The sequence below is a fragment of the Ostrinia nubilalis genome, chromosome 3 (assembly GCF_963855985.1).
Source record: "Ostrinia nubilalis chromosome 3, ilOstNubi1.1, whole genome shotgun sequence".
Taxonomy (NCBI): domain Eukaryota; kingdom Metazoa; phylum Arthropoda; class Insecta; order Lepidoptera; family Crambidae; genus Ostrinia; species Ostrinia nubilalis.
Window position 1 is genome coordinate 5,571,750 of NC_087090.1, and position 25,641 is coordinate 5,597,390.

At 36.1% G+C, this 25,641-nt stretch overlaps 4 protein-coding genes across 5 annotated transcripts; 1 reads left to right on the plus strand and 3 right to left on the minus strand.

Moving 5' to 3' along the window:
- The first annotated feature begins 2,467 nt into the window (after positions 1–2,467).
- On the plus strand, positions 2,468–7,337 carry LOC135087700 (LIM domain-containing protein jub). The gene is made up of 6 exons (XM_063982453.1): positions 2,468–4,100; positions 4,202–4,371; positions 4,453–4,515; positions 4,597–4,762; positions 5,026–5,166; positions 5,438–7,337. The coding sequence occupies exons 1-6, from the start codon at positions 2,597–2,599 to the stop codon at positions 5,545–5,547; spliced, it is 2,154 nt and encodes a 717-aa protein (XP_063838523.1). The 5' UTR covers positions 2,468–2,596; the 3' UTR covers positions 5,548–7,337.
- Positions 7,338–10,672: 3,335 nt separating this feature from the next.
- On the minus strand, positions 10,673–12,525 carry LOC135088147 (uncharacterized). The gene has a single exon (XM_063983031.1). It carries the CDS (start codon positions 12,463–12,465, stop codon positions 10,693–10,695), a length of 1,773 nt encoding a protein of 590 aa, XP_063839101.1. The 5' UTR covers positions 12,466–12,525; the 3' UTR covers positions 10,673–10,692.
- Positions 12,526–18,477: 5,952 nt separating this feature from the next.
- LOC135087702 (uncharacterized) lies at positions 18,478–25,616 on the minus strand. 2 transcript variants are annotated; one of them, XM_063982457.1, is made up of 2 exons: positions 24,428–25,616; positions 18,478–21,333 (listed from the first exon to the last, which is right to left on the minus strand). In XM_063982457.1, the coding sequence occupies exon 2, from the start codon at positions 21,330–21,332 to the stop codon at positions 19,356–19,358; it is 1,977 nt and encodes a 658-aa protein (XP_063838527.1). In that variant the 5' UTR covers position 21,333; positions 24,428–25,616; the 3' UTR covers positions 18,478–19,355. The 2 variants fall into 2 exon arrangements, with proteins under 2 accessions (XP_063838527.1, XP_063838526.1); XM_063982456.1 differs by lacking the exon at positions 24,428–25,616 and adding an exon at positions 22,079–22,595.
- On the minus strand, positions 22,656–24,414 carry LOC135087704 (uncharacterized). The gene has a single exon (XM_063982458.1). It carries the CDS (start codon positions 24,274–24,276, stop codon positions 22,669–22,671), a length of 1,608 nt encoding a protein of 535 aa, XP_063838528.1. The 5' UTR covers positions 24,277–24,414; the 3' UTR covers positions 22,656–22,668.
- Positions 25,617–25,641: the final 25 nt, after the last annotated feature.

Here is a 25,641-nt window from a genome sequence, read left to right on the forward strand (position 1 = left end):
GGGTCACACCATCACCAATCAGACAATCAAACCTGACAAATCAAGAATACAACCTTTACTCGATCTTCCTGAGCCTAAAGATTCAATGTCACTCAAAAGGGTTTTAGGATTATTTGCACATTATAGCCCATGGGTAAGAAACTTTTCTCATAAATTGAGGCCATTGATAGATAGTACCGAATTTCCTCTTTCTAATGAAGCATTATCAAGCTTTAACAATTTAAAGACTGAGCTCGCTAACGCTAGTTTACATGCAATTGATCTTAAAGCTACTTTCACTGTCGAAACGGATGCATCAGAATATGCGATTGGAGCCATTTTATCACAGGACGAACGACCTGTAGCTTACTTTTCTCGTTCATTATCTCCACCTGAGAGACGCCACTCTTCAATAGAAAAGGAGGCGTGTGCCATCGTTGAAGCACTTCGCAAGTGGCGCTACTTCCTTTTAGGAAGGCATTTTGTTTTAATCACTGACCAGCAGTCAGTAGCGTTTATGTTGCAAGCTCATCATTCAAGCAAAATTAAGAATGAAAAGGTAGAGCGTTGGAGACTCGAGCTATCAGCATACAAATATGATGTTATATATAGACCGGGGAAGGAGAATTTGGCCGCTGATGCACTGTCTCGCGTTTGTGCTCAGATACACACCAACGTCACAAATAAACTAATTGAGTTGCACAACGCTCTTGGACACCCTGGTATTACTCGTATGACTCATTTGATCAGAACTAAAAATTTGCCATACTCTGTCACTGATATAAAAGCGATTACTTCTGCTTGCAGAATTTGTGCTGAAATCAAACCACAATTTCACAAAACTCAAGGAAAGCTTATTAAGGCGATAGCTCCTTTTGAACGACTAAGCATTGATTTCAAGGGCCCATTACCTTCAAAGAGCAAGAATAGATACATCCTCACTATTATCGATGAATTCTCTAGATTTCCATTCGCATATCCTTGTCAAGATTTATCTGCAGACACTGTAATCAGATGCCTTAAAGATATTTTTTTTATGTTCGGCACTCCTCTCTTTGTCCATTCTGATAGAGGCTCTGCTTTTGTGTCAGAACGAGTGCAGCAGTTCTTGCTTTCTTTAAACGTGGCAAGTAGCCGGACTACTCCATATAATCCACAAGGTAATGGACAAGTTGAACGTTTAAACGGGACATTGTGGAGGACAGTGCAACTTTTCCTAAAATCTAAGGGCCTGGAAGTGACGGATTGGGAACAAGTGCTATCCGAATCTTTACATTCTATACGTTCTTTACTTTGCACGGCCACAAATTGCACTCCTCACGAACGTTTGTTTTTCCACCCTCGACGAACAATGAATGGGCAGTCGATACCATCATGGTTATCGTCTTCTGGGACCGCTCTCATGAAAAGGAATGTTCGTGCTTCAAAGTACGACCCCTTAGTGGAAGAGGTCGAACTTTTACAAACAAATCCATCATATTCGTATATAAGATTACAAGATGGTAGAGAGACCACCGTTTCAAACAGACATTTGGCTCCTTTACCGGATGGAGAGGATGATTCCTGTCAAGAAGAGCCATCAGACTTAGATGAAATAGTTCAGGAATCTGAATCTGTTCAGCAGCCTGAACTTGGTCAAGAAACTGGTGTTGCTGAAGAGCCAGAGGCAAACCTGAGCCGGCGTTCCCACAGGGCTCGCAGAAGACCAGGCTATCTAGAAGATTTCGTTTGTGATAATGACTAAAGTGTACCTGGACATTGAAATATAGCGAGGGAGAATGATATGAACCTCCTCTGTTGCAAATTGTCTATGGTACTTTAAGAATGATACAAGTGACATCTTTGTGGAAAATATCTTGATCTTAAAATAACAGAAATGTAGCTCATTTATTAAGTTGAATAAAGCCTAGTTTCTGAAGGCCGTATCTTTCCATTTGTAACATTGGGGGTAGTATTTAATGTAATGGCAGCCCTAAATATGACAGTTTACTGACAGTGACTTTTTGTCTTATAAAATTATTTTTGTTCATGAAATCGATAATAAACTGATTTTAATAATATAATTCAAACATTGATCTTAAAATAATTAAGATTGAAATTATGATCAAAAAACTACAACCATGATCATGCTTAATGAGCTTCTTGAAAAAGAGAAAAGCTAGTTCTAAAGTGATAGGATGAAATTAGTACATATCCCATAAAAATACTACTGAAAATCATGAGCTCTGCCTCTGCATGCTTTTCTCACTTTACAATAATAATTAGGCATTTTCTTCATAGTTCAGTTCAGTTCTTTCTTATTTCTGTTTCTCAGAAAATTATTTATTCACATAGGTTTCTTACGACCAGTCTAATCTCTTTTTCGTGAAAAGTAACCCGTTTAAAGTAACCTCTCCTACTGTTTAATGTTTGTTAAAAAACCGGAAATGATCATTTTTTGATCTGGCTTTAGGCATCACTAGTTTCGAGTCCGATCCGAATTCGATGTTTTGTTCGAAGATTTGGGACATTGGGAATGAAAATGAAGAGTGGTTGTTGAAATGATTCATTCAAGTGTTTTGGACAAGATAATCGTGTTGTTTTGATTTTATAGTCTGATTTGGTTGTTTTAATCATAATGGATTCATCTAGAAGAAATAACCCTGAAGAGCAAAGGTGTATAATCGGACTTCAAGATTTAAAACTTTCAAACAAAGATGAGGATGGTTCTGAGCAAGCGCACCGCAGCGGTGCCCCGTCCAATTCAAGCACTCTTGGCAAATCGCGACCAGTCGGTGCGATAGAGAGTTTTGTGCTCGATAACACTCAGAACAATCGTCAAGATTACAGCTTTTACGAGAGGTCTAATGTGATAGCTGCTTCTAAATTTGCGACTCCTAAACGTGTAGAAACGATCGCATCACTCAACAAACGTGATTTAAACACAGCAGCATTGCCTGCCAGTCCTACACGATCAATCGACTCATTGTCTCAGAGATCTCTGAGTTATCAAACTGAGGATCTCTACGAGATACCGTCAAACCCAAACGCCCAATATCCGCCGCCTGTGTATGAGAACATCGATTATTACGGGGAGCAGCGCTCTCCGCAGCCGCCGTACTACCACCAGCTGTACCAAGGCCCGGCGCCGCCCGCGTCTGACGGCTACTACGACACTCGCTACAGCAAAGCCCAGCCACAAGTTCCAGTTAATTCCAAGCCTAAAGGAAATCCATTAGTGTATGAAAACATGCTTTGTAATGACAACAATACTGATAAAAAGAGTGATTTCAAACCCCAAATAAGCCATGAACAACGCTTTATTCAACAAGGCTCAGTTCCTGGCCCTCAGGTACCCAATACGAGTGTAAATAGAAACGTCACTCAAATGTTTTGTGAGAAAGTAAAGGTGGATAAAGCTCCTCCACCTCCACCATACAGTACAAATCAGGAAAACCCCAGTAGTGATTATACAATAATGAAGTCAGCTCCTCCTAAATACACTGATGTAAGTGCACTTTTAAAGAATGATGGCACTGTTACTTTTGATGACAAAGTAGTGAAAATTCCATCTACTGCAATTTATGCATCGATAGCTCCAAGTGCTCAAAGACCTAAAGCAAATATTGCAACAGAAGTACAAATTGCTACAGCTAGCCCTAAATTTTTCCATCCTAAACCAAATATAGCAAATAATCTTGTCAAGGAGAAGCCACCTGTGAGCAACGGTGGATACAATGTGAAGCCAGCAGTAGGTAGTAGGATGCAGATAGTGGAAGACACAAACAGTTCAGACTATGTGTGCATGACGGGCGGGACTCCAGCCGCTGCTGTTGCGGCTGCTAACAGCAAGGATACTGCTGCTCCACCAGCAGAAAATCTGGGGCCCAGGAACTTAGTATCTGGCCTGACATCACTATGTTCACCGGCACAGTCCCCTGCCCCTAGTCCTACACCAAGTTCTGTGTCGCAAGTGTCAGGTGGGTCGAGAGGCTCTGGGGGTCGTGGGAAAAGCTTACTGCCTTATAGCATTACTCCACCTCGTCCATCTGGCCCCAGTGAGGCTCAAAGAAAAATAGAAGAGATGACACGTCAACTGGAAGAGGAAATGGAAAGGCAGGATGAAGAAGGGGAATATTTTGGTAGGTTTGATTTTATTTTTAATTAATTTAACTCTCATATCAACTTACTTATTGAAAAGGTAACCAAATTCAGAATATTGAATTCTATATGCACATTTCAGGTATCTGCCATATATGTGGTGCTGGAGTGACGGGAGCAGTTCAGGCTTGTCAGGCCATGGGCAACCTGTACCACACCAACTGCTTCATTTGCTGTTCTTGTGGCAGAGCACTGCGAGGCAAGGCCTTCTACAACGTCCATGGGAAAGTGTACTGTGAGGAGGACTACTTGGTAAGCTGATTAGAATATACAATAAATATTTTGTATGATTAGATAGAATGCTTCTAATTTTCTAATGTTGTTTGATTACAGTATTCAGGTTTTCAACAGACTGCAGAAAAATGTGCAATATGTGGGCACCTAATCATGGAAATGGTATGTAGCAGGATCAAAAAATATCAATTTATCTCCTTATATGTAGATGATTGTGTAACTTAAATTAATTTTGTCTTGTAGATTCTTCAAGCAATGGGCAAGTCATATCATCCTGGGTGCTTCAGATGCTGTGTTTGCAATGAATGTTTGGATGGAGTACCATTCACAGTTGATGTTGACAACAAGATATACTGTGTCAATGACTACCATCGTATGTTTGCTCCAAAGTGTGCCAGCTGTGGTAAAGGTATGTAAAACAACATCTGTATAAAATTGTACTAGTTAGCAAATTCATACTATATGGAATATTTCCTAACATTGAGAAATTGACAGTTTCAAGAAAGAAATTCATATCATATCTTTATTTATTGTAGTTTGGAAAGTTGATAAACTTCCTTTTCCTGATATAAGAGCTAAGAACTTGATATTTTTTTAAGATTAACATGCTTGTTTTACGGTATTGTTACACCCTTTTTTAACATTTTACTAAGAGAATGTCAATTTTTTCAGGTATTACTCCTGTAGAGGGTACAGATGAAACTGTAAGAGTGGTGTCAATGGATCGCGACTTCCATGTAGATTGCTACATGTGTTGCGTTTGTGGCATGCAGCTTACCGACGAGCCTGACAAACGTTGCTACCCATTAGCTGGTAAATATACATATTTATATTAAAATATACAAATTTCACTTTCTTGGTCCTAATGCAGAATGCACTGGTGAACTCAGAAAAACATACCCACCTTAAGACTTATCCACTAACTGATGCATTACTTATTCACTATCACACTGGGTACTACTTCCAATACACTGCCTTTAACTATCTACCACACAGAACAATTTTTTTTAGTTTCATCGATTTATTTGATAATTACATTGACAATTTGTAAGTAATGTTGAGGTTGATTTGTTTCCGACTTCAGGCAGGCTGATGTGCCGCGCGTGCCACCTGGCGACCATCGGCGCCGCGACGGGCCCCGGCCTGCCGCCCGCGCCGCATCTGTCGCCCGCCTCGTACCAGTACATGGGCTGAGCGTCAGCACCTTCGCCACTTTAAACAAATATTCACATAAGTCCTCGGCAGCTAGATAGTGTGTGCTCAAAACTAAGGTGTCGTAGATTCGCTCGATGTTAAGGGAGGACAAAGACATACTTATAAAATCCCTTCCCGATCGGCCGCATTTCTTTACGTTTTTGTAAGAATTTGAAAGACGAGACGATGTTTATCGACGATCGGAAGGTCTAAATTAAAGGCCTATGAGGAAAATTTAAAATAACTGACACTTTCGTCTCACGTAGTCACAAAATGGCCTAATTTTGCGGCCGGTCTAAAGTGCTTGCAGAAAACAAGTATAATGGGGATCCAAAACACCAAGTCCTGCCAATATTGTCTGCTATTAGTTCTACAGAGGAAGACCGTTGGACATACTGTAATATGAATAATCTGTGTCAATAGATTGAACATTGGTGATATCTAACAAAATTTCCAAAGTATATTGGCTCAGACTATATCATGATGTGTGTCTTTTTTCGACTTCGTACAACATTTGCTTACTGTAATCGGCTTTTAATAGAAGTGCTGTATTTTCTTTGTGTAGCTTTAATAGTATACATAAGCGTTTTAGTGGAGTTGAGTGCCTGTACTATAGTTTAGAGTCTAATGAATGGACCCTTTGCTTTGTTTACAATCTAAGATTCATCATCCCAAAACCTGTTTGATCTTGCCCAGTCAATGATGTAAGCATTAATTTTATTTGCCTAGACTTTGACGTAAAGTTTAGAATTGATTTTTGGCTGTTGTAATTCGTCTAATATTTTGTAGTAACGCTGACTATTAACGAAACCGAAATCTATTTTAAAATTTAGATGAAACTGTATAGATCCACCATTGGTAAATGTATGCTATATTCTATGCATAATGGATATTGTTAAGGAGATATTATTAAGTATGTTAATTTGTTAAATATAAATGTTAATATTTATTAATGACTGGCTCCATAATGAGGAATTTAATTTGCTTTCATTATTAGCATTTATGATATTGTTTACATGTTTTTGAGCCAGTTATTGCGCTCAGTGTAGTGTGCGACCAATGTCATTAGACTACAGTGAATCAGTATCCTAAGGACTTTTTCAATATATCCAGTGAAGTTACAATGGTGGCAATAATCATACCTAACATCCTAATGCCTTGATTTGCGACAGTGCATATTATCATGCATTTAAAAATGATTTCCTTTTAGGTTCCATTATAACAACTTGATTTGTTTAGTGTTATTTTGTGATAATATTTAGTTATTTACATTATTGAGTTTTTGATTTTAATAAGTTTGCATTGTAAAGAACAAATCTAAATGGAATTTGATATGCATTTTACAGTTCAAAGTATTTCATGCTACAGTTTATTAATGATTAAATTTATAGTTTGAAGAATGTGTATCAGTGCCAATAATTTATTAAAAGTCTAGCTGGTTGCCAGACATTCATTAATCATATGCATTTATTAATTTATAGACACAACATGACATGGCAGCACTCCTGGTACAACATGAACAAAAATATAAGTTTTATTATGTAATCACTTGGTCACAAAGTAAATAAGGTTTTAAAGACATTTCACATAATGTAACAAATAACATTCCAGTTATGTGCTGTCCTGTTTTGTACTTAAGTTTATTCATCACTTATAAGTGGGTATATGTACATTTTGATGGAAATGTGATTATTATTTTAGGAAATAAAATAAAACTGTTAATTTTAAGTAATACTTTTTTATATTTTAAATATTTTTAAACAATAATAAATCTTTAGAAATTTAATAAATATTCTTTTCATGATAAACTAAAGAAAAGACCACCTATACAGCTTTTACAGTGTTAAAAGGAAAATTATTTACTTTAGAAGCATTATTACTTTTTTATCTTATACCTTTTCTGAAAGAAAAAGTTTGTCAGATAATGGAAATCTTATCTAATTAAAGTAAATTATAAAAATGAACAAACTGGCTACATAATCACATTTTTTTCACCTTATTTTTCATATTGCGTATTTCGGTTTTGTATCGTCTCATCTCGTCCATTACATGATTCCGTTTTTCCTTCATCTGTGTTTGGTAATGTTGTTTGCTCTCATTAAAACGATCTTGAAGATTATCTTTTCTCTCTTGAAACATTTCCTTGATTCGTTCTCTTGATGGCACTGGTCTGATCCAACCAATCGCTGTTAACTTTTTAATTGCGAAAGTAGTACCACCTGAAATAATGTATATTATAAGGACAGTTCATATTTTAAAGATTCACCTAAAAATTGAAATAAATCCTACTAACCAACAGTTACTGCATATCTCAGAGGAGTTGCTAATTTATAGAGAGCAAATGCAAGTGCAAAGTATCCAGCACTGGAGTCTCTCAATGGTGCCATCAAAGTTTCATTTACACCTAAGTATTCCAATAAACTCAGGACATCTACACCACTGAAATAATAATATGTACATGTTACTGTCTGCTTTATAAGTATTGCATAATTTGGTCTTTGATTACACTGATACCAACCTTCTTACTGCATAGTAGAAACCGCCAAACCAAACAGCTGATGTTGCCATATGCACAGGCACTAAGACATACCAGTAGTCCCTGTACATCTGCTTGAACCTCTGGATAAGACCAGTTTTCTTTTCTTCAGGCTCCTGTGGATTCTGGGATGATCCATTTTGAGCGACGTAACTTCTACTTGAGATAGATATGCAGCTGATTTGTTTTATATCAATGAGCGGCTTGCTAAAAATATTATTGCGACAAAAACTAATATTGGATAAACTTCTAAGAGGTTGGTTCCTCACAACACCTGATTTGACCGGTTTGGTTATGATGCAAAAATATTGACAATTCCTAAACAATGTCCTATAGGTTAAAGCCATTTTGTAAAACAAGTTTTATCAATTTACTTAAGAAAACCCTAGAATCTACGCATTTTTTATGATGAAATAGTATTTTTTATTTTTGTACAAATTTGACGGAAACGGACTGATGTGTGACTTTGACAGTTGACTTTTTTTTTCTTTTTGTGAGCAGCGCAATGAGTGTTATCGTGGTTAACTTGGCCATTCGGTAAGCTGTTAATTAATTTATTAAATTAAATCATCTAATAAGGGTTTCTAAAGATCATAAGAGCTTTAAAATAGTATGTTTAATTACATTAGTGGGTCACCTGTATAACCATCCATCCATCGGGAAAGTCAACCTTAGTCAACCTGTCTCTGCACCATTGGACTTTTGCACTCACAAACCGACAAACAAATACCATAATAGTCCAGTCATTATAGTAAGTTCACCTCGGAATTCGAGATACCCAGCTGTAAGTCTGTAAATACGTGTATATTGACACCCTAAAAGTTGTCTCAAAACCTACATATGGTAGGGTGTAAGCAACTATTAAATTTCAAGGTCAACGGTCACAAAAATCGGTTTTTTGCGCTTTTTTTAGAAATATCTCATTTCCTATGGGTTTTTTGCTATTTGTATTTATTATCAATATTGTAGAATACTAAATTCTCTACAAATTTTGTTTAAAAACTTTTTTTATACGGTGAACCGTTTTCGAGATAGAGGGCGGAGAGCGCGCGGTCACTGCATCACTTCAGGTCTACTTAAGCGGTTTAGATTTTTCATACAAAAGGATTTTCCCGCTAATTCCTGTGGGAATTTCGGGAATTCCTTGTTGTAACTAAGCTTTGAGTTTACTAAGGTACCTACATGCCAAATTTCAAGCGTCTAACTTCCGTTAAGCGTTTAGATTTTTCATACAAAAGGATTTTCCCGCTAATTCCTGTTCCCGTGGGAATTCCTAAGTATACTATAACCTGCCCAGGTGTATGAAGAATAATTGTACCAAGTTTCGTTAAAATCCGTCGAGTAGTTTTTGTTTCTATAAGGAACATACAGACGGACAGAATTCTATACATGAAATATATTTTCAAAATAACTATCAGGGGGTGATTAGTGATCGATACTGATGCCAAAAATGCAATCAGTAAAATTTTTGTCTGTCTGTCTGTCCGTCTGTATGTTCCTTATAGAAACAAAAACTACTCGACGGATTTTAACGAAACTTGGTACAATTATTCTTCATACACCTGGGCAGGTTATAGTTTACTTAGGAATTCCCACGGGAACAGGAATTAGCGGGAAAATCCTTTTGTATGAAAAATCTAAACGCTTAACGGAAGTTAGACGCTTGAAATTTGGCATGTAGGTACCTTAGTAAACTTAAAGCTTATTTACAACAAGTAATTACCGAAATTCCCACGGGAATTAGCGGGAAAATCCTTTTGTATGAAAAACCTAAACCGCTTAAGTTGAACTGAAGTGATGCAGTGACCGCGCGCTCTCCGCCCTCTATCTCGAAAACGGTTCACCGTATAAAAAAATTTTTTAAACAAAATTTGTAGAAAATTTAGTATTCTACAATATTGATAATAAATACAAATAGCAAAAAACCCATAGGAAATGAGATATTTCCAAAAAAAGCGCAAAAAACCGATTTTTGTGACCTTTGACCTTAAAATTTAATAGTTGCTTACACCCTACCATATGTAGGTTTTGAGACAACTTTTAGGGTGTCAATATACACGTATTTACAGACTTACAGCTGGGTATCTCGAATTCCGAGATTCTTACCTAATTTAAGCTTAAATGACTGGACTATAATGCAAGCCCGTAGTAATTAAATACTTGAATTTGAAATTGAATATTATACCAATTCTAAAATTTTTGAGCGAAAAATATTTATAAGCCAGTGGTTACGTCGAGCGTTTATACTTGTACCCTTGGCACGAATAAAAGTTCATTTTATGGTAGTCGTTTTTTTGTATGAAAACCATAGTTTTAGTTTAAGGAAAGTCTTATTAGGTTTGAGTTTTTATGAATGTGTACCTATTGCATGGCTAATCATCAGTCAACCATAAGCGCTCCGTAGTTTGGGTTCGATGAAATTAGGTGATAGATGTTTAATGAATCAAACAATTTATCATTTTTTATTTAATCAAATGGGTTTCTTACACAGTACCTTACCTACATATACGTATGTATCTAAATACACTCACTAAGTTCTGTGACTGTGTAATGTAACCTGTCCTATCACCGGTAGGTTACCTACTGGACGTTAATAAGAACAACACCTTCTAAGGTTTTTTACAATAACAATACAATTTGACAGAAATATCTGTTACACAATCACTTTGCCCGCGATAAAGATTCAGCCGACTGATGGTCCCGGAATTAGCCCAAACTCCTCGTTCGCTTCGCAAAGTGCCATCAAATATGCCGCCACCAGGATTCGCTTCCACTGCAACCCTGAAAGTACTTCCACGCACATCTCTTACCATCGATACATCCAATATGTTCTTGATACTCAATTTATGACATTGAGGGAACCTTACTAAAATGCTGTTAATAGATTGTATCAAGAATTTTGCTGCTTTAATTCTAGTTTTGTGTCCAGTCGGTAACTGTTTGCCTTTATAGCAAGTGCACCAATGGTCACTAATGCCAACATATTCACACGTTCTGTTCTTGGAGATAGGTAAGAAAAGGCTGGATTGATTATCATACAAGCCACTTTCGCTTCGTTTGTCAATTTCTTCATCATTTAGAAGTGTCGGATCTAAAAGATCAATGAGTGTAGCATGCATGTCGAAGGGTGTTGTAAGTCGATGAGCGTTTGTTTGCAAATTTTTATATGCCAGCTTGTAGAGACTTTTAAATTGATATGGCAAAAGTATTTCAACTAACGGTAATCGTTCTTCTTGTCTACCTTGCTCAGTTTGCACAATTTTCCCCCAACGCATTCCATGGTCACTTAAGAAAATTACTACAGTTTCATTAAGATAGCCACTGCTTTCTAACTTTATCAAAAGATTTAAGTATTGAGAGTCCATTATATGAGGGTAATTAAGTTGCTCGTGACTAACAGATTCCTCCCAAAATATTCCGAATAAATTGTTGTCTTTCAAATTTCTAGATAGACCATAAATATAATTCAAAAGGGTTTTGTAATACATTTTATTTTGATAACACATATGGTAATTATAGAATTTATTCTTGAATAGTGTTCTCGATTCGTACATGAATGGTAGCAGATAATAATCGGTTGGCAAATTGTTTAGATTGTATTCGTATGCACCTAAAAGTCCTGCCATGCTGTCTGATCCTAGAGCCGTAACATACCCAGACCTTTTGTATTGATCCCAAACGAATGGACCCATGTTAGTGTCAATAGTATTGTTATATTTATAAATATTCTCATCTTTAAAAGACTTTCCTAGCAATAATGGAAATAAATTAGGGAATGAATTATCGCCCAACTTGTTGTAGCCTAACAGCTGGACACTTCCTCTGTCTCGTAAAAATTTTGCTGTCCCAGGCATAGTTCTAAGAAAATTGATACGCGATACACTTTCTAGGCCAAATATCATAACATTGAATTTATTAGACTCTTTTCCAGCTATCGTTTTTGTATTCTTCATAAAAATGAAGAAGTCGGTGTAAAATATACTGTCTAAATAATAGCACTCCACTCTAACAAATTCGTGACGTCCTTCTATGGTGTCCGTAAATTGTATACAGCTTTCGTAGACTATGTCTTCCATGGATTTCTTGGCGTAGAAACTCTGGTAGCAGCAATAGAACTGTGCCTTTTCCATAACATTATAATGCTCTAAAGCTGCCTCTTCAATTATAATGTGAGATTCATTAGAAATTAGAAGTGGATACGATTTAGCACAATCTATTGTCTTCTTTGGTAACCCAACTAGACCTTTTATATTTTCGCTAATTAGTGGAAACGCAGGAATAATACATCCTTCGGTAAATATTGCGAAGGCTTCGCTGTTACTTAGTGTACTTTCTATTGAAACAATGAAATAATATAAAAATAGTGCAAATAGTACAACCATTTTCCGACTTTTCCAATTGATTATTAGTTCTTTTGTGACGGACCACGTCGAAGTTATTTATAAACTTCGAAGTTTATAAATAGGTAGGTACCTTCGGCTTCTAGTTTTATAAATATCCTACATTTAGAAACACTTTACGTACAATGATTGCATCAACGAGCTCTATATGTTTGTAAACGTTATGTAAAAGTTTCAAAGGATGATGGGCACAAATGTATGGAAAGTGGTACCCGCTCCAATAGCCATAACCAATATATATTTCAAAAGGCCTTTAGATGTAGGAAAATATCTGCTATGGGGCCAGTTCTAATTCACGTTTTGAAAGCAGTAATTCCACTAAGTATTATAAGAAAGTATAACACAATCATCCATGTATACGAGTATGTACTATGACTACAATCTATTAATATAACTAAAAGAAGCATTGAAAAGGAAAGGATTATACCTACGATGAACTAACCAAGCTATTAGCCCTTGATTCTCTTTCATCATCATCATCATGATCATTTTAGCCATAGCACGTCCAGTTGAACATAGGCCTCCCCCAATGGTTTCCACAATGGCCGGTTGGTTGCAGCCTGCATCCAGCGCATTCCCGCTACCTTTATGAGGTCGTCGGTCCATCTTGTGGGTGGACTTATTGGGTCTTGTGGGTTTATTGGCTTTAGCAACCCATAATAAAATCCTTAAGAAGTAATAAAACTCTAACCCCTTTATTAATAAAATTAAGTTACACCCTAGTTGAACTCTGGCTTAAATGGAAATGTCATTTTAATCCATGGTTCATCCTAGGTGTAACTTTTTATTAATAAAGGGGTTAGAGTTTTATTACTTCTTAAGGATTTTATTATGGGTTGCTAAAGTAAGTAGTTTTTCAAATAAAAATATTAATTTCACAATTATCCCTATATAAATAATTAAAGAGTTAAGAAAGGATGCTGGAGCAGTAAACCCTTCATGCCTCGCATAACCTAAGTACCATACGATGGACACGTGTGATACTTCGACTACACAAAAAGTATGTTTATGTTCGAACGCAACCAGATCTGAGGCTGGTGGCCATAGTAAATGTTGTTCGTCTTGGTAAGACCTTTCAAATGACACTACAAACATAACTATTGGAGCCGGGTACCATTCTGCAAAAAAGTATGTTTATCTTCGAACACAACCAGATCTGCGGCTGGTGGTCATAGTAAAAGTTGTTCGTCTTGGTAAGAACTTTCAAATGACACTAGAAGCATATCTATGGGAGCCGGGTACCATTTTGCCCATTGTCCTTTGGCAAAACTATCACAAAAGGACATTGTCAGAAACGGCCTTAGATTCCTGGGCACAGCAGTAAAGTATCAAAATTAATCTCTTACTTTTTGAATACATAAATATTAATTAGATTGTAATGGACACTTGAGGATTAGAAAATGAAATAATAAAAGTCTTTTATATGTATTCCATATTACTATGACGACATCCGGACATTTTAGGGCGTGGCCTGCTCCATATCCTATGAAGTTCCATAATTTGTGTCGATAAAATCTATGTAAAATCGGCACAAGGCAATGCCGTACTTCATTGTTAGGAATCCACGTAATAGTGATGTTGACTGCGGGGTAGCGCATTTTCTTACATAACTTTTCAATTCCTATCATTGGAGGTCCGAAAATATTTCTCATACAATTTGATACCATAATGATCATTCTTCATAAAAAATTTAAAACCTACATATTTAAAAACATAATCATTGATATTCATAATATCACTAATCATACACTTAGTTTTTACTAATATTTGTTTTCATATATTTTTCTATACTAATGATCGAAACTCATAATCATTCGAATAAATAACTATAATATTCATAAATGTGATGTATCCTAATATTTGTTTTCATAAATTTATTACTCATAAGTGTATTTATCCATATTATTGAAAATCATGATGTCTATATTCGTATTTTAACATTAAATTAATTTGAAATGGTCCAAAACAGGCAATATTTTGTGCCACAAAACTAACGTGACAGAAACGAATCGCTGCAAAACCGACTCCACGTAGTCTTGTCTGCCCTACCCCTAGAGTGTAATTTAAAAGCCGGAGGCGCGGAGGGAGGGCAGCCCTCGCCCGCTGTAACGAGGCTCAGGCGCCCGGGTGAGCTGGAGCGGCTGAGGCTGGTCGCCGAGGCGCCGAAGGCGCCGATGGCGATCCAAAAAGCCGAAGCTGCGGAAGCAAGCGTGGGTGCCTGAGCCTCGTTACGCAAGGGCGGAAGGGCTGCACATCCCGCAGCGCCGGAGACGAGGAGATACCAATGCATGCTGCATGCTTGCTTTCATGCTGCATGCTCTGCATGCTTATCTACTCTATTAAATTATATATGATTTTTTTTAAAGATACGAGTATGTCTGTTATAAAGTAAATTATTCTGAACAACAACATTATGAGTTGATGTATGTTCTTAGGGGCCATCCATAAAGTACGTCACACGAATTTCATGATTTTTTGACCCCCCCTCCGTCCTTGTCACAGGTGGTCACATTTCTGAGACCCCCCCCTCCCTAGTGTGACGTCACATGTTTTGCAATTTCACATCGAAAAATTATTAAATTAACAGCAGTTCCGAAATTAGTTTTATTTCCATTTAAATTAAGTACTTTTTTTATGAAATCAACATTAGGTATATCAAATAATTGAAACAATTGAAATGTGATGTCACGAAACTTAGGACCCCTCCCACCCCTTGTCACACCATGTCACACTTTGTCAACCCCCTCCCCCCCTCTTTACGTGTGACGTACTTTATGGATGATCCCTTAGTAACAACATTATTAATTAAAACAATATGATCAATGAATGTTATGAAGAAAAAAGATCTGAAAATAAAAATTATGTATTTTAAATGGTTCTTGGTAGTAACAGTATTGATAAAAAAATTATGATTACTAACTGTTATGAGCTCCGATGGTAGTAATAAAAATGTATGAATAAAAAAAGTATGAAAAATAAAATTATGAAGAGAGATTATTATGAACACAAATCGGTAGTAAGACAAAGAATAGGATTTAGAATTTTATGTGAGCCAATATAGAACCCTCAGATCATAGATTCTATGATCTGAGATAGAACCTGACTGCGGTCATCATAGACAATAAGATACCGATCTTGTAAATAAAATAAATCGTCCAAATTGCTACAGTATGACTAGATTTTAATTAAAAGTTAAAAATATATTGCACGATACTACAAGAAGCTATCTAATGTGTCCAACTGGTCTAAAAGGTCATGAATAAAATAAAAAGAATTGAAAAATCCAATGCCGCTTAAAGTGAGAGAAATGTCTAAAGTTCTAATAGAATTGAAAGTTTTATTCGCTCAAAATGCTTATAACAATAATTGGTAATACATTTCAAATATTAAGTACCTTTATAATGTATCGATAGAACCAAAATGATGTCCTCTCAGCTTGGAAAGGGAAAACCCAGGATTGGGGGAGCGCTCCAGGCAATTTTCAGAACATTTCATAGGTGGTAGTAAATAATATTTATTTTATTATTAAAATTGAATATTTTGATATTGATAAAATTGCCATATACCTTTCGATTCAAATACCGAATATTTTTCAATCGATAAAAATTATCGAGAATTGTTAATAATATTCAATTAAAAGTTGTTCAATCCCTAGCCATGCATAGACTAAGACGGTAACCATGGAGATAGTTAGTTTGGTAAGTCACGTGTTAAATGTCAAGAGTGGAAAGTAAACATAGGATTCATGTTATTTATTTACGTGCAAAATGTAAGTAAGTAAATCATAAAAGTGGAACGCCGAGCTATTTCCAAAACCCGTCCAATATTATAATACAATTTGGCTGCGACAACTACAATTCAGAACATCTCCCAAATCGATGTGCATACAATATTATAATACAATACTAGTAAGTAAGAGGTTATGATAACAATATTGCTAACAATAAGTTTATAGAATTGGTCCGCCAGGAATAATTGTTTTTACATAAAGATTTGTGTCATTTAGAACCTAGAAAGTATTTTTTCGGCACTGTTGATCTAACGGCGAACAATGTATGGAGAACGAACATTGTCCTTTCTTGACGTTTTATTTATTTTAGCGATTTGGGTTTTCTAAGTTAGTTTCGAAACTTTCGGTTTTCAGAAATAGGTAATTCAAAACAAAACCTAAAATTAACTATCCGCAAACTTTTTAATCTAAGGTCTTATGAAAACAAAACCTTACTTTGAAAACCAAATGGGCAAACCGAACTTTCCGAAAACCTACTTTTTAACTTGAGAGTAAAAAACCTAACTCTCAAAACTTAATTTTCCGAATACTTACTTACTTACTCAACTGTACTCAACCTTCTAACCTAACATGTCAAAACAAAACCTAACTTTAAAATCAGATTTTTTCTATATTCTAATTTTCTAACATGATAATATCAAAATAAGATCTAAATCTGAAAACTTAATTTTCCGAATACCCAACATTCTGAAAAGCTAATCCCTAACTCTTTGAAAATCAAACTTTCAAAAATAAAAATAAACCTAACTCTAAATCCAAATTTTCCGATGGTAAAAACAAAATCTAACCCTGAAAAATTTATTTTCGACAGCCCAACTAGTTACCGTGGCCCAACATTCCAACACCCTAACTTTGTAACCTGTCAAAACAAAACTTAACTCACTGAAATCCGAATTTTTCGAGAGCCCAACTTTCTAACATAATCCAAATATAAAAAAATGAAACTGAAAGATAGTTTTCCGTTAATAATTGTCCGAAAACTTAGTTTTCCGAATTTAAAAGTTTCTGAAAACCCTAATTCTCTACCCTAATAATGAAGAATGTTCACTAATTTTGTTTTTTAGCTTTCTGTATTCTCTGTTAAAAATAAAAAATACACGTGTAATAATTATTTCGATACGTCAATTAGTTTCCAAGATATTGAATTTTAAAAGTGCGGGCGGCGGCCGGCCCGCCATTTTATGCGCGTGACGTCATATTACAGTGACTGGCTCATATTTGTATGGGTGGAATCTTGCAAGCTGAATTAAGACCCACTTCCAGGCAACCGATTTAGCTGAAATTTCGCAAACACATGTGATTTGGATGACCATGCAATATTATGATGACATGGAGCTGATCTGATGATGGAGCTGGAAGGTGGGCATAGGAACTCTATAATAAAACGACTTAAATCCATCGACTTTGGGCTCGTTCGTTTTGTATTGATGAGTACTTTAATTCTATATAGTTCGTTCGTTCGTTTCAGCCAATTTCTATATAGTAATCAGGGTCTAATAATGGAGCTGGAAGGTAATTCGCAATAAAACGACACAATCGCATCAAGTTTGGGTTTGGTTCAATTTTAATTTCTGTGATGGGTCTGGGTGTTAATATGTATAATAAGTTTGTATTTACAAAAAAAAATGTATTTAAGTATGTTTATATCCGTTTTCTAGTGAGCGGACACTGTGAATGTACGTCACTCGGGGTCACGTGACCGTCGGCGGGACTCAATATTTAAGCGAACTTTAAATGCCTATAAAATCATAATTACTGGGTATTTTTGAATGAAATAAAAACTAATGTATTTGTAAATGTAAAAGCCTAACTGTAACATAGGTTTCAAGTGATTTTGCATACCTAGTAACATTCTCAATTATTTATCAAAACAAAATCTAAATTATCTAAAAACCTCAATTGTCTCTGAAAACCTAGCATTCTGACCAACGAAGTTTAAAAACAAAACTTTACTCTGAAAATGTAATTTTCCTAATACCTACTTAATGTACTGGAAAAACCTATACTTCGTGTTAATTATCTAAACTAACAGCGATAGGCTTTCTTGCAAATAAAATGTAGAAGTACCTATTATTGAAAATTGTATAATGTAAGTAATTCCTGAAAAAAAAAATCATTCATGCTTTGACGGACGGAATCTGGGTAGCTTTACTGGATTTCGCTTAGTGAGTCAGGTTAAGTAAGTAGTTACAAAAAAAAAATGATTGTCTAATAAAATTATATTTTTTATTTCTTGGCACAACTTGTCTATGATACAAATGTTTCTTTACTAGTTACTAACAGTTATTATTTAATCTTAACATCTAATCTTAAATCGTACTAACAGTAACACATCACAAAATAATATGTATAATATTATGTACAATTTATCTAATAATTCCGTTATTACTTAGCCTACATTACACCACAACACAACTTATACAAGTCTCTAAAAGAATGGACGAATAATCATCTACCTTTAGTATAATTTAATATCTTTTAGGTCTTCTTCTCAGTTTATTAGATTTGCTTAAAAATCATGATGATATGACACTGCAGTGTAAATCTTCAATTATTGTAATATTCGTTGTAATTACAAATGTAAAAGAAACTTACCTACATAATAAGATTTGCTAAATTTGAATAAAATCAAATAAAATAGCGACGACAGTAATGCATTATTACAGGCATAGCGGTTCTAAGTTCTCGGGTAGTGTAGAGTAGCGGTTAGAGGATTTTTGACGTCAAACGCCAGCAAGACTTCAGATTTGTTTCAGATAAAATAGTGACAGCTCTGTTACGTCCGCTTGCGTCCGCTTCACATACAGGTAGGTAGCTACTCAGTTATCTATGCCTGTTGTAGTGATAAGTATACAATTATTTTAAACACAAAAATATACCTCTACTTATACTACATAATAACAATTAACTACTAAGTCTTGATCTAATAATCGTAATATCACAGTAGTTTGAATTGATCATTGTGTTGTTTACTCGATCTCATTAGAATGTACGTTACGGAAAAATAGAGCTTGTCTATATCAATATGTGATAAGGTATTCAGGAAAAATCGAGTAAACAAGCACTTTGATTATGTATCTGTTTAATGGCAATAACAATAAAGCTTTAATTGGTAATGTTTGACGCAGTGACTCTGGTCTCCATAAAGGTTGAGGCGGCTGACGGTGCCTGCGAGTGACCACGCGTCCTCCTCGTGGCGAAGCGTGGCCTCGAACACACCAGCGCCCGGCATCGTCCTTACCACCACCATCACCTCGCGCCAACCCTTCTCGTTCTCCCGAGGCTCTCCCACCACCAACTCTGTCGCTTCCAAGACGTCCACTAGCGTCAGATACGCACACTGAGGCTGATCCCGCACCAACATATTCAAATGTTTTACCAAATAATCAGCTGCTTCCTGAGCTTCACGGCTTTTTGTTAGCATCTTCGTGATTTTATGGCAGGTGCACCAGTGATCATCTATTCCTGCTATTTGGCAGGTCCGGTTGGTCGGTATTGGCAGGAATAAACTAATACTCTTGGCATGGCTGTATTTAGTTCTACTACGATATTCTATTTTGTCGTCATTTAGATCATCCGTATACAATAAATCCTTTAGTGTAGCGTGCATATCAAAAGGCGTGGTGAGTCGGCGGCTGTTTTGTAATAAATTGTTGTACGCGAGTCCATACATCTCTCTAAATGAAGGAGGCAATAAAATATGGACGAACGGTAGTCGTTCTTCCAAACGACCCTGTTTAGTATAGCGGATGTCACCCCATCGAATACCATGATCACTCAAAAGTATGAATATTGTGTTATCTAAATACTGAGATTCATCCAGACTCTTAAAAAATTTTTCGTAACTATCATCCATTACCATAGGATAGTTTAAATAATCATGGCTTAACGTAACTTCCCAAAAAAATCCAAATAATTTGGAAGACTTTAGTGTTCTTGTCAATGCTTGTACATAGTCCAAAAGAACTTGATAAAAATATTTGTTTCCCATACAAATGTAGGTGTTGTAATCTTTTTTATTGCCTACGTGAATTTCAGCTTCATGCATAAAGGTACGGGTGTAATAATCGGTGGGAGTGCCAAAGAAGCCAACTTTTCCAAAATTAAATGTCCCTAGCTTGGCGCTATCTTCACCCAGGGCAGTGTAATATCCGGCGTCCTTGAACAACTCCCAAACGAACGGGCAGTTGTCAAAACTTGATCTGATATGTGGCCAGCAAATTCTTTTCAAATCAGTATCTTTGACTCCCATTAGCATAGGAGTTAGATTAGGGAATGTGTTGTCGCCAACTTTGTTGTAGCCAAGTAATTCTATAGCACCTTTAGATTTTAAAAATGACAAAGTTTTCGGCATGGTTCTATAAAAATTCAACCTAGATATTGCATCGATGCCCATGACCACAACGTTGTAGTATGCTCCTGAACGATTACGTGGAGTGTCTGAGGTGTCTTCATTAAATGTCATCATGGGCTTTTTGGGCGCAAATATAAAAAATTGTGTGTAAAGTGCTGTACTGTCATATCCGCAAGTGACTTTTACAAATTCATTTGCAACTTCAATATAACTATCAAAAACTATACACAATTCATATTGTACTCTATCGTCTACATCCATCGAAGTAATATCGCTAATTGCTGTCGGCCGGTAAAATGCTCTGTAACAACAGGTTACGTTGAGATCTTTAGGTATGTCGTAGTATTGTAGATTTTCATTCTTTACCCATATATGAGTATCATTATTGTCTAATAGGGATGTGTTTGCATAACGACATTGTGGAATATCAGGATGTTTAATGAATTTCTTGACAGCTCCGTCAAAGGGTTTGAGGCCCGGTATGGTACAGCCGGGCGTCTTTATGGTGAAAGTTTCTTCCTCCTCTGCTAGAGTATGACGAGCTATGGAAGACGTGGGAGTTTGTTCGTTGAGAAGAAGGATCGTTGTGGTGTTGTTGATCGTGAGGAGGAGGAAGGCGCCTCCGCATATGGTAGCCAGGAGAAATAGGTACCTGAACCGAACGGGAAACGAGCGCCTGCTTGGGCTCTTGGCCGACTGACCCATGCTGAAACAAAGTTAAACGTATGTTTGACGTATTGCCACAGAATAATAATAAGTACTTGGTATTGCTTACAAGCCTATCACAAATGTTATGAACATATTAAAAATAAAAACAGATTAAAATTACGGTGTTGCAATGAGAAATCTTTTGATTTACACTACATGGTTTTTCACTTTCCCCTAACACTAATTTTCTTCTAACCAAGCCTTATTATCTACATCTACCACTATTATTATTACACTCGAATACAAATTTAAGTTCTCTAATAGTAACAGCAACTATTAAAGAATGAAGCATCAAACAGGTAGGTACTCGTAAGTTTTACAACAAGTAGTTAACAATAGGAAGTTAGTTGGATTAATTTTGTTTCGTTTAGTAAAATACGTAAGATAGGCAAAATATTTCAAACATTTTGTGTAGAATTAGAGAATGGTAAAAATTCTAAAGGCAATTGAATAGTAATTCTGGAATTTTAAGCCCTAAAAATATATATCGTGCTCTACCTATGAGTTTAGGAATTGAAAATCGTCAAAAAATATGGAATAAGAGTAGATCAGCTGCCATTAGGTACTTTATTTGTGAGAGAGAACCCTTTTTTCCTCATTATGAAAAGTGTTGTCTGTAATTAATATTATCTTGATCTGAATTTTCATGATTTATTATTTTTATTAAATGGCTGTTATAAGTCTATGATTAAGTGGTAAAATAAGTAGTTCAGTTCATAAAAACTATTGAGTATATGACTTACCTATAACAAGATTTATGTAGATAATTTTAACGCTCACTAGAGGTGTTGAATAACTCTATTGAATTTAACAGAGAAACGACAACACTGTCCTTATACTTAATTCTTTTTAGTTTAATCCATCCATAGTGTACATTTAAGTCAATAAACATTTTCAATTCAGATATGTTATTGTGACCGGTCGTCATTTTTGTTTTTTTTTAATTCAACGTGCCCGAGTTGTCACCACTACTAGTTTGGAAACATTGGATCACATCGTCGACTAGTGTTATGAATACGAGCACTCGTGTTATTCGTGAGTTCGACGGATTGACGAGAAAACACTGGGACCAGGGATAAGGGCAGGCAGGTCGGAGGCTGCGCGCATGCGCCTCGAACCCAATAGAGGGCACATCCCCATCTATCTGTCGAGTATATTGCAATTTATAGAAATTGCTAAGGCTTCTGCTAAGCCTTGAGCCATATCATCGAGGGCTACTCAAACATGTCAAGTGGAATTACAAAGGCGCTTCGTGGCACTTTACAGCGGCTCTATCTTTCATTTTAGTAGTTAGGTACCTATGCTACGAGTAGTAGTTACGAATATTTTTTAATTAAAAATGTTTTGGTTTATTTTTTGTTAATTGGTCATTTGTAAACACACGTTTATTACTAACGATTGCCTTTTTAGGTCTAGCGCAGGAACACCATTCCAGGTCGATATTAGCAGACTGGCACGTTCTGTTCCCGGGTATCGGCAGAAATAAACTCATGCCTTTCTGCTTCGTATAGTGAGACCGCGTCCTATCCAGCACTTCCTCGTTACTTATCGCGTTTAAGTTGATAAGATCAATAAGTGTTTCGTGTATGTCGAAGGCTGTCGTAAGACGACGACTATTCGTTTTCAAGTTCTCATATGCTAATGGAAATTTCTCACTAAACGTCGGCGGCACTAAAATGCTCGCAATAGGTAGTCGCTGTTCGAATTCGCTTCTTTTTGTCAAATGTATATCGCCGTATTTTATACCACGGTCACTTATCACAAAAACAAATGTCTCATTTAAATACCCTTCGTCATTCAACTTTCGAAGAAACGATTCATAGTCTTTATCTAATAAATTGGGAAAATTAAGTTGTTTCCGGCTTATAGATGACTCCCAAAGTAATGCAAACAATTTAGATGGAGACAAAATTGATATTAGATTGTGAATGAATTTTAAAGCGACGTTGTAGTAGTATTCGTCACCCATGCAGACGGACTCCTGTCTATTACTCTTTAACGTATTTTCTTTCAAAAAGGGATGTAAATAATAATCTGTTGGCTTGTCAGCGAAACCAAATTTGTTTGTCTTGAAAATGCCGGATTTTGTTGTATCTTCTGCGAGAACGGTGTAATAGCCGGAATCTTTGAATCTTTCCCAGATGTAAGGGCAGTGGTCTAGGGTCGTCCGGGCGTTGGGCCAACACGTGCGGTTCAGCTCCTGGGTGCTCATGCCAACGATGGCCGGCATCATGTTTCGGAAAGTGTTTCCTGCGACTATATTGTAGCCAAACAATTCAATACCCTCTTTTTCCTTGACCAAATTTGACGTATATTTCATAGTGCGATGAAAATTTAACCTTGATATAGAACTCAGTCCTAATACCACTACATTATACTCTGACTGATTGTCTAGCGATCTGAAAGGGCTTGGTCTTTGATGTGTGAACGGCTTTTTCACAGGGAAGACAAACATTTCGTCATAAATAATGTTCGCTCTATAGCTGCAAACAATTTCTATGAACTCGTGCTTTATCAATAGTGGATCGCTGAAACAAACACAGCCTAAACTTGAACTTTCGTTTCTCACATCATTTGAAACTGCTGTTAATTTTCTATAACAGCATTTAAAATTCGAACTATTTACAGCATGATAGTAACGTAAATTTTCTTTTATAATCCAAAGATGTGTCCCGTTATTTTTTATTAAAGGGTGCTGATTTTTTGGACATGGCTTTAAAGAAACTGGGTACTGATACACATCCCAAATGGAGTTTTGGGAATAGGAAACATAAGGTATAGTGCAACCTTCATTTTTGATAATATATTTCTTGCCATTCCATTCCATATTCTCGGAAGATTCTTGTGAAGTTTCATTGAGGAAAAGGATTGCGGCTGATGTAGCTTGACTCAGATGAACTCTTAACAGAATAACAAAAGAAATTATAATGCTAGTTATCATAATTTGTACACTTAGATTTAAGATTTTGTCGTAAATATTCCGATTTATATTATTTTTAATTTAATTTTCAAGTTACGTTACGAGAATTAGCTGCTGAATGTGAACTACTGTTTAAAATAGCTTTATTAACCAACTACGATGATCAACTAACCTGTCCACTAGGAACGTCGCCTAATCTTGGGTTTGTTTTGGAGATTCTCCGAGTTGCACAAATGCGGCAGTCAACACCGGATGGTCACAGCGAAAACGTTCCGAAAGTTGTTTTCAAACATTTCGTGTTTTGAACTTTAATTGCTACTTTAATGGGCTTGTTAGTGTTTGCAAACCATAGGTACATGGTGTGTGGAGGGTTTTTTAAAACTAACCACTGCAATCGTTAACCGAGCGAGCGCGCTGCACCACGGAAGCAGTTAGTCGATGCTATTTTTATTTTTCTGATAAACTTTAATAGGTCCGCAGCCTTTGAGCGCACGAAAGGTTTTAATCAACCGGTCCCTAGACTGAATCTAGGTAATTACGTAAGGGTTGATTTGTTCCATAATTGACGCTGTATCATTCCGTAATCTTAGGAATATTAGAGGGGCGAGTAAACTACATAGTTTCATTATAACGGATCCGAGATTAGTTTGGGTTGGATAAATTCAGGTATTTTATGTTGTTCAAGATTTTGATTCCAATATCATAACAAGATTTAGATATTGCAAACTAGAATTGACTCTATGTTGTTAAAGAAAATCCGTTTTTTGGGTGGCACGTGTCGGCAATAGAGCCTTCTAAATATTCATCAATGTTTGGCTGTCAAGACTTATTTAACCTCTTAAGGCGGCGACATGCTCCGTTTTAGATCTCACTATCACTTATGGTGAGAATGAGGTCAAAAAGATTTTATCTCGGAAATTTTCAAGTAGGTAGGTACACTCGTTTGATATTCACAATCGTTGGCATTTTTGTCACCGTAATTGATAATGAATGGATTAATGCCCATGAAACAGTTAGGTATCAAAATATTGACTCTATTTTACTTACAAGGGATGATAATATATGCATATGGAAGTTATTTTAATTAAACACACAAAACACATCTTCACCAGTTAACTTAAATACAATCACGGGTTAACTAGCTCAATTTTCTTTTAAAACAAAAACAATAACAACATTGTTGAAGATGTTTTACTTAAAACAAAATATTCTATTGTAACCTGAATCATGTTTTGTAGCATGGTTATGCATGGAATTTGTAAACAGTACCGACCTATAGAGGTATATTCATTAAAATTTTTTTTTTAATACATTCATTGTCGGTCACAGCTGATAGTTACCCTCATTGATTTTATAAGTAGGTGTTTAGTGACGCTAAATACGTGT

Bases quoted from the DNA above. Each gene is read 5' to 3' on its own strand.
- LOC135087700 (XM_063982453.1), top strand. From the start codon at position 2,597: ATGGATTCATCTAGAAGAAATAACCCTGAAGAGCAAAGGTGTATAATC. The intron at 4,763-5,025 runs GTATGTAAAACA...CAATTTTTTCAG, and splicing joins GTGTGCCAGCTGTGGTAAAG to GTATTACTCCTGTAGAGGGT. The intron at 5,167-5,437 runs GTAAATATACAT...TTCCGACTTCAG, and splicing joins ACGTTGCTACCCATTAGCTG to GCAGGCTGATGTGCCGCGCG.
- LOC135088147 (XM_063983031.1), bottom strand. From the start codon at position 12,465: ATGGTTGTACTATTTGCACTATTTTTATATTATTTCATTGTTTCAATA.
- LOC135087702 (XM_063982457.1), bottom strand. From the start codon at position 21,332: ATGGGTCAGTCGGCCAAGAGCCCAAGCAGGCGCTCGTTTCCCGTTCGG.
- LOC135087704 (XM_063982458.1), bottom strand. From the start codon at position 24,276: ATGATAACTAGCATTATAATTTCTTTTGTTATTCTGTTAAGAGTTCAT.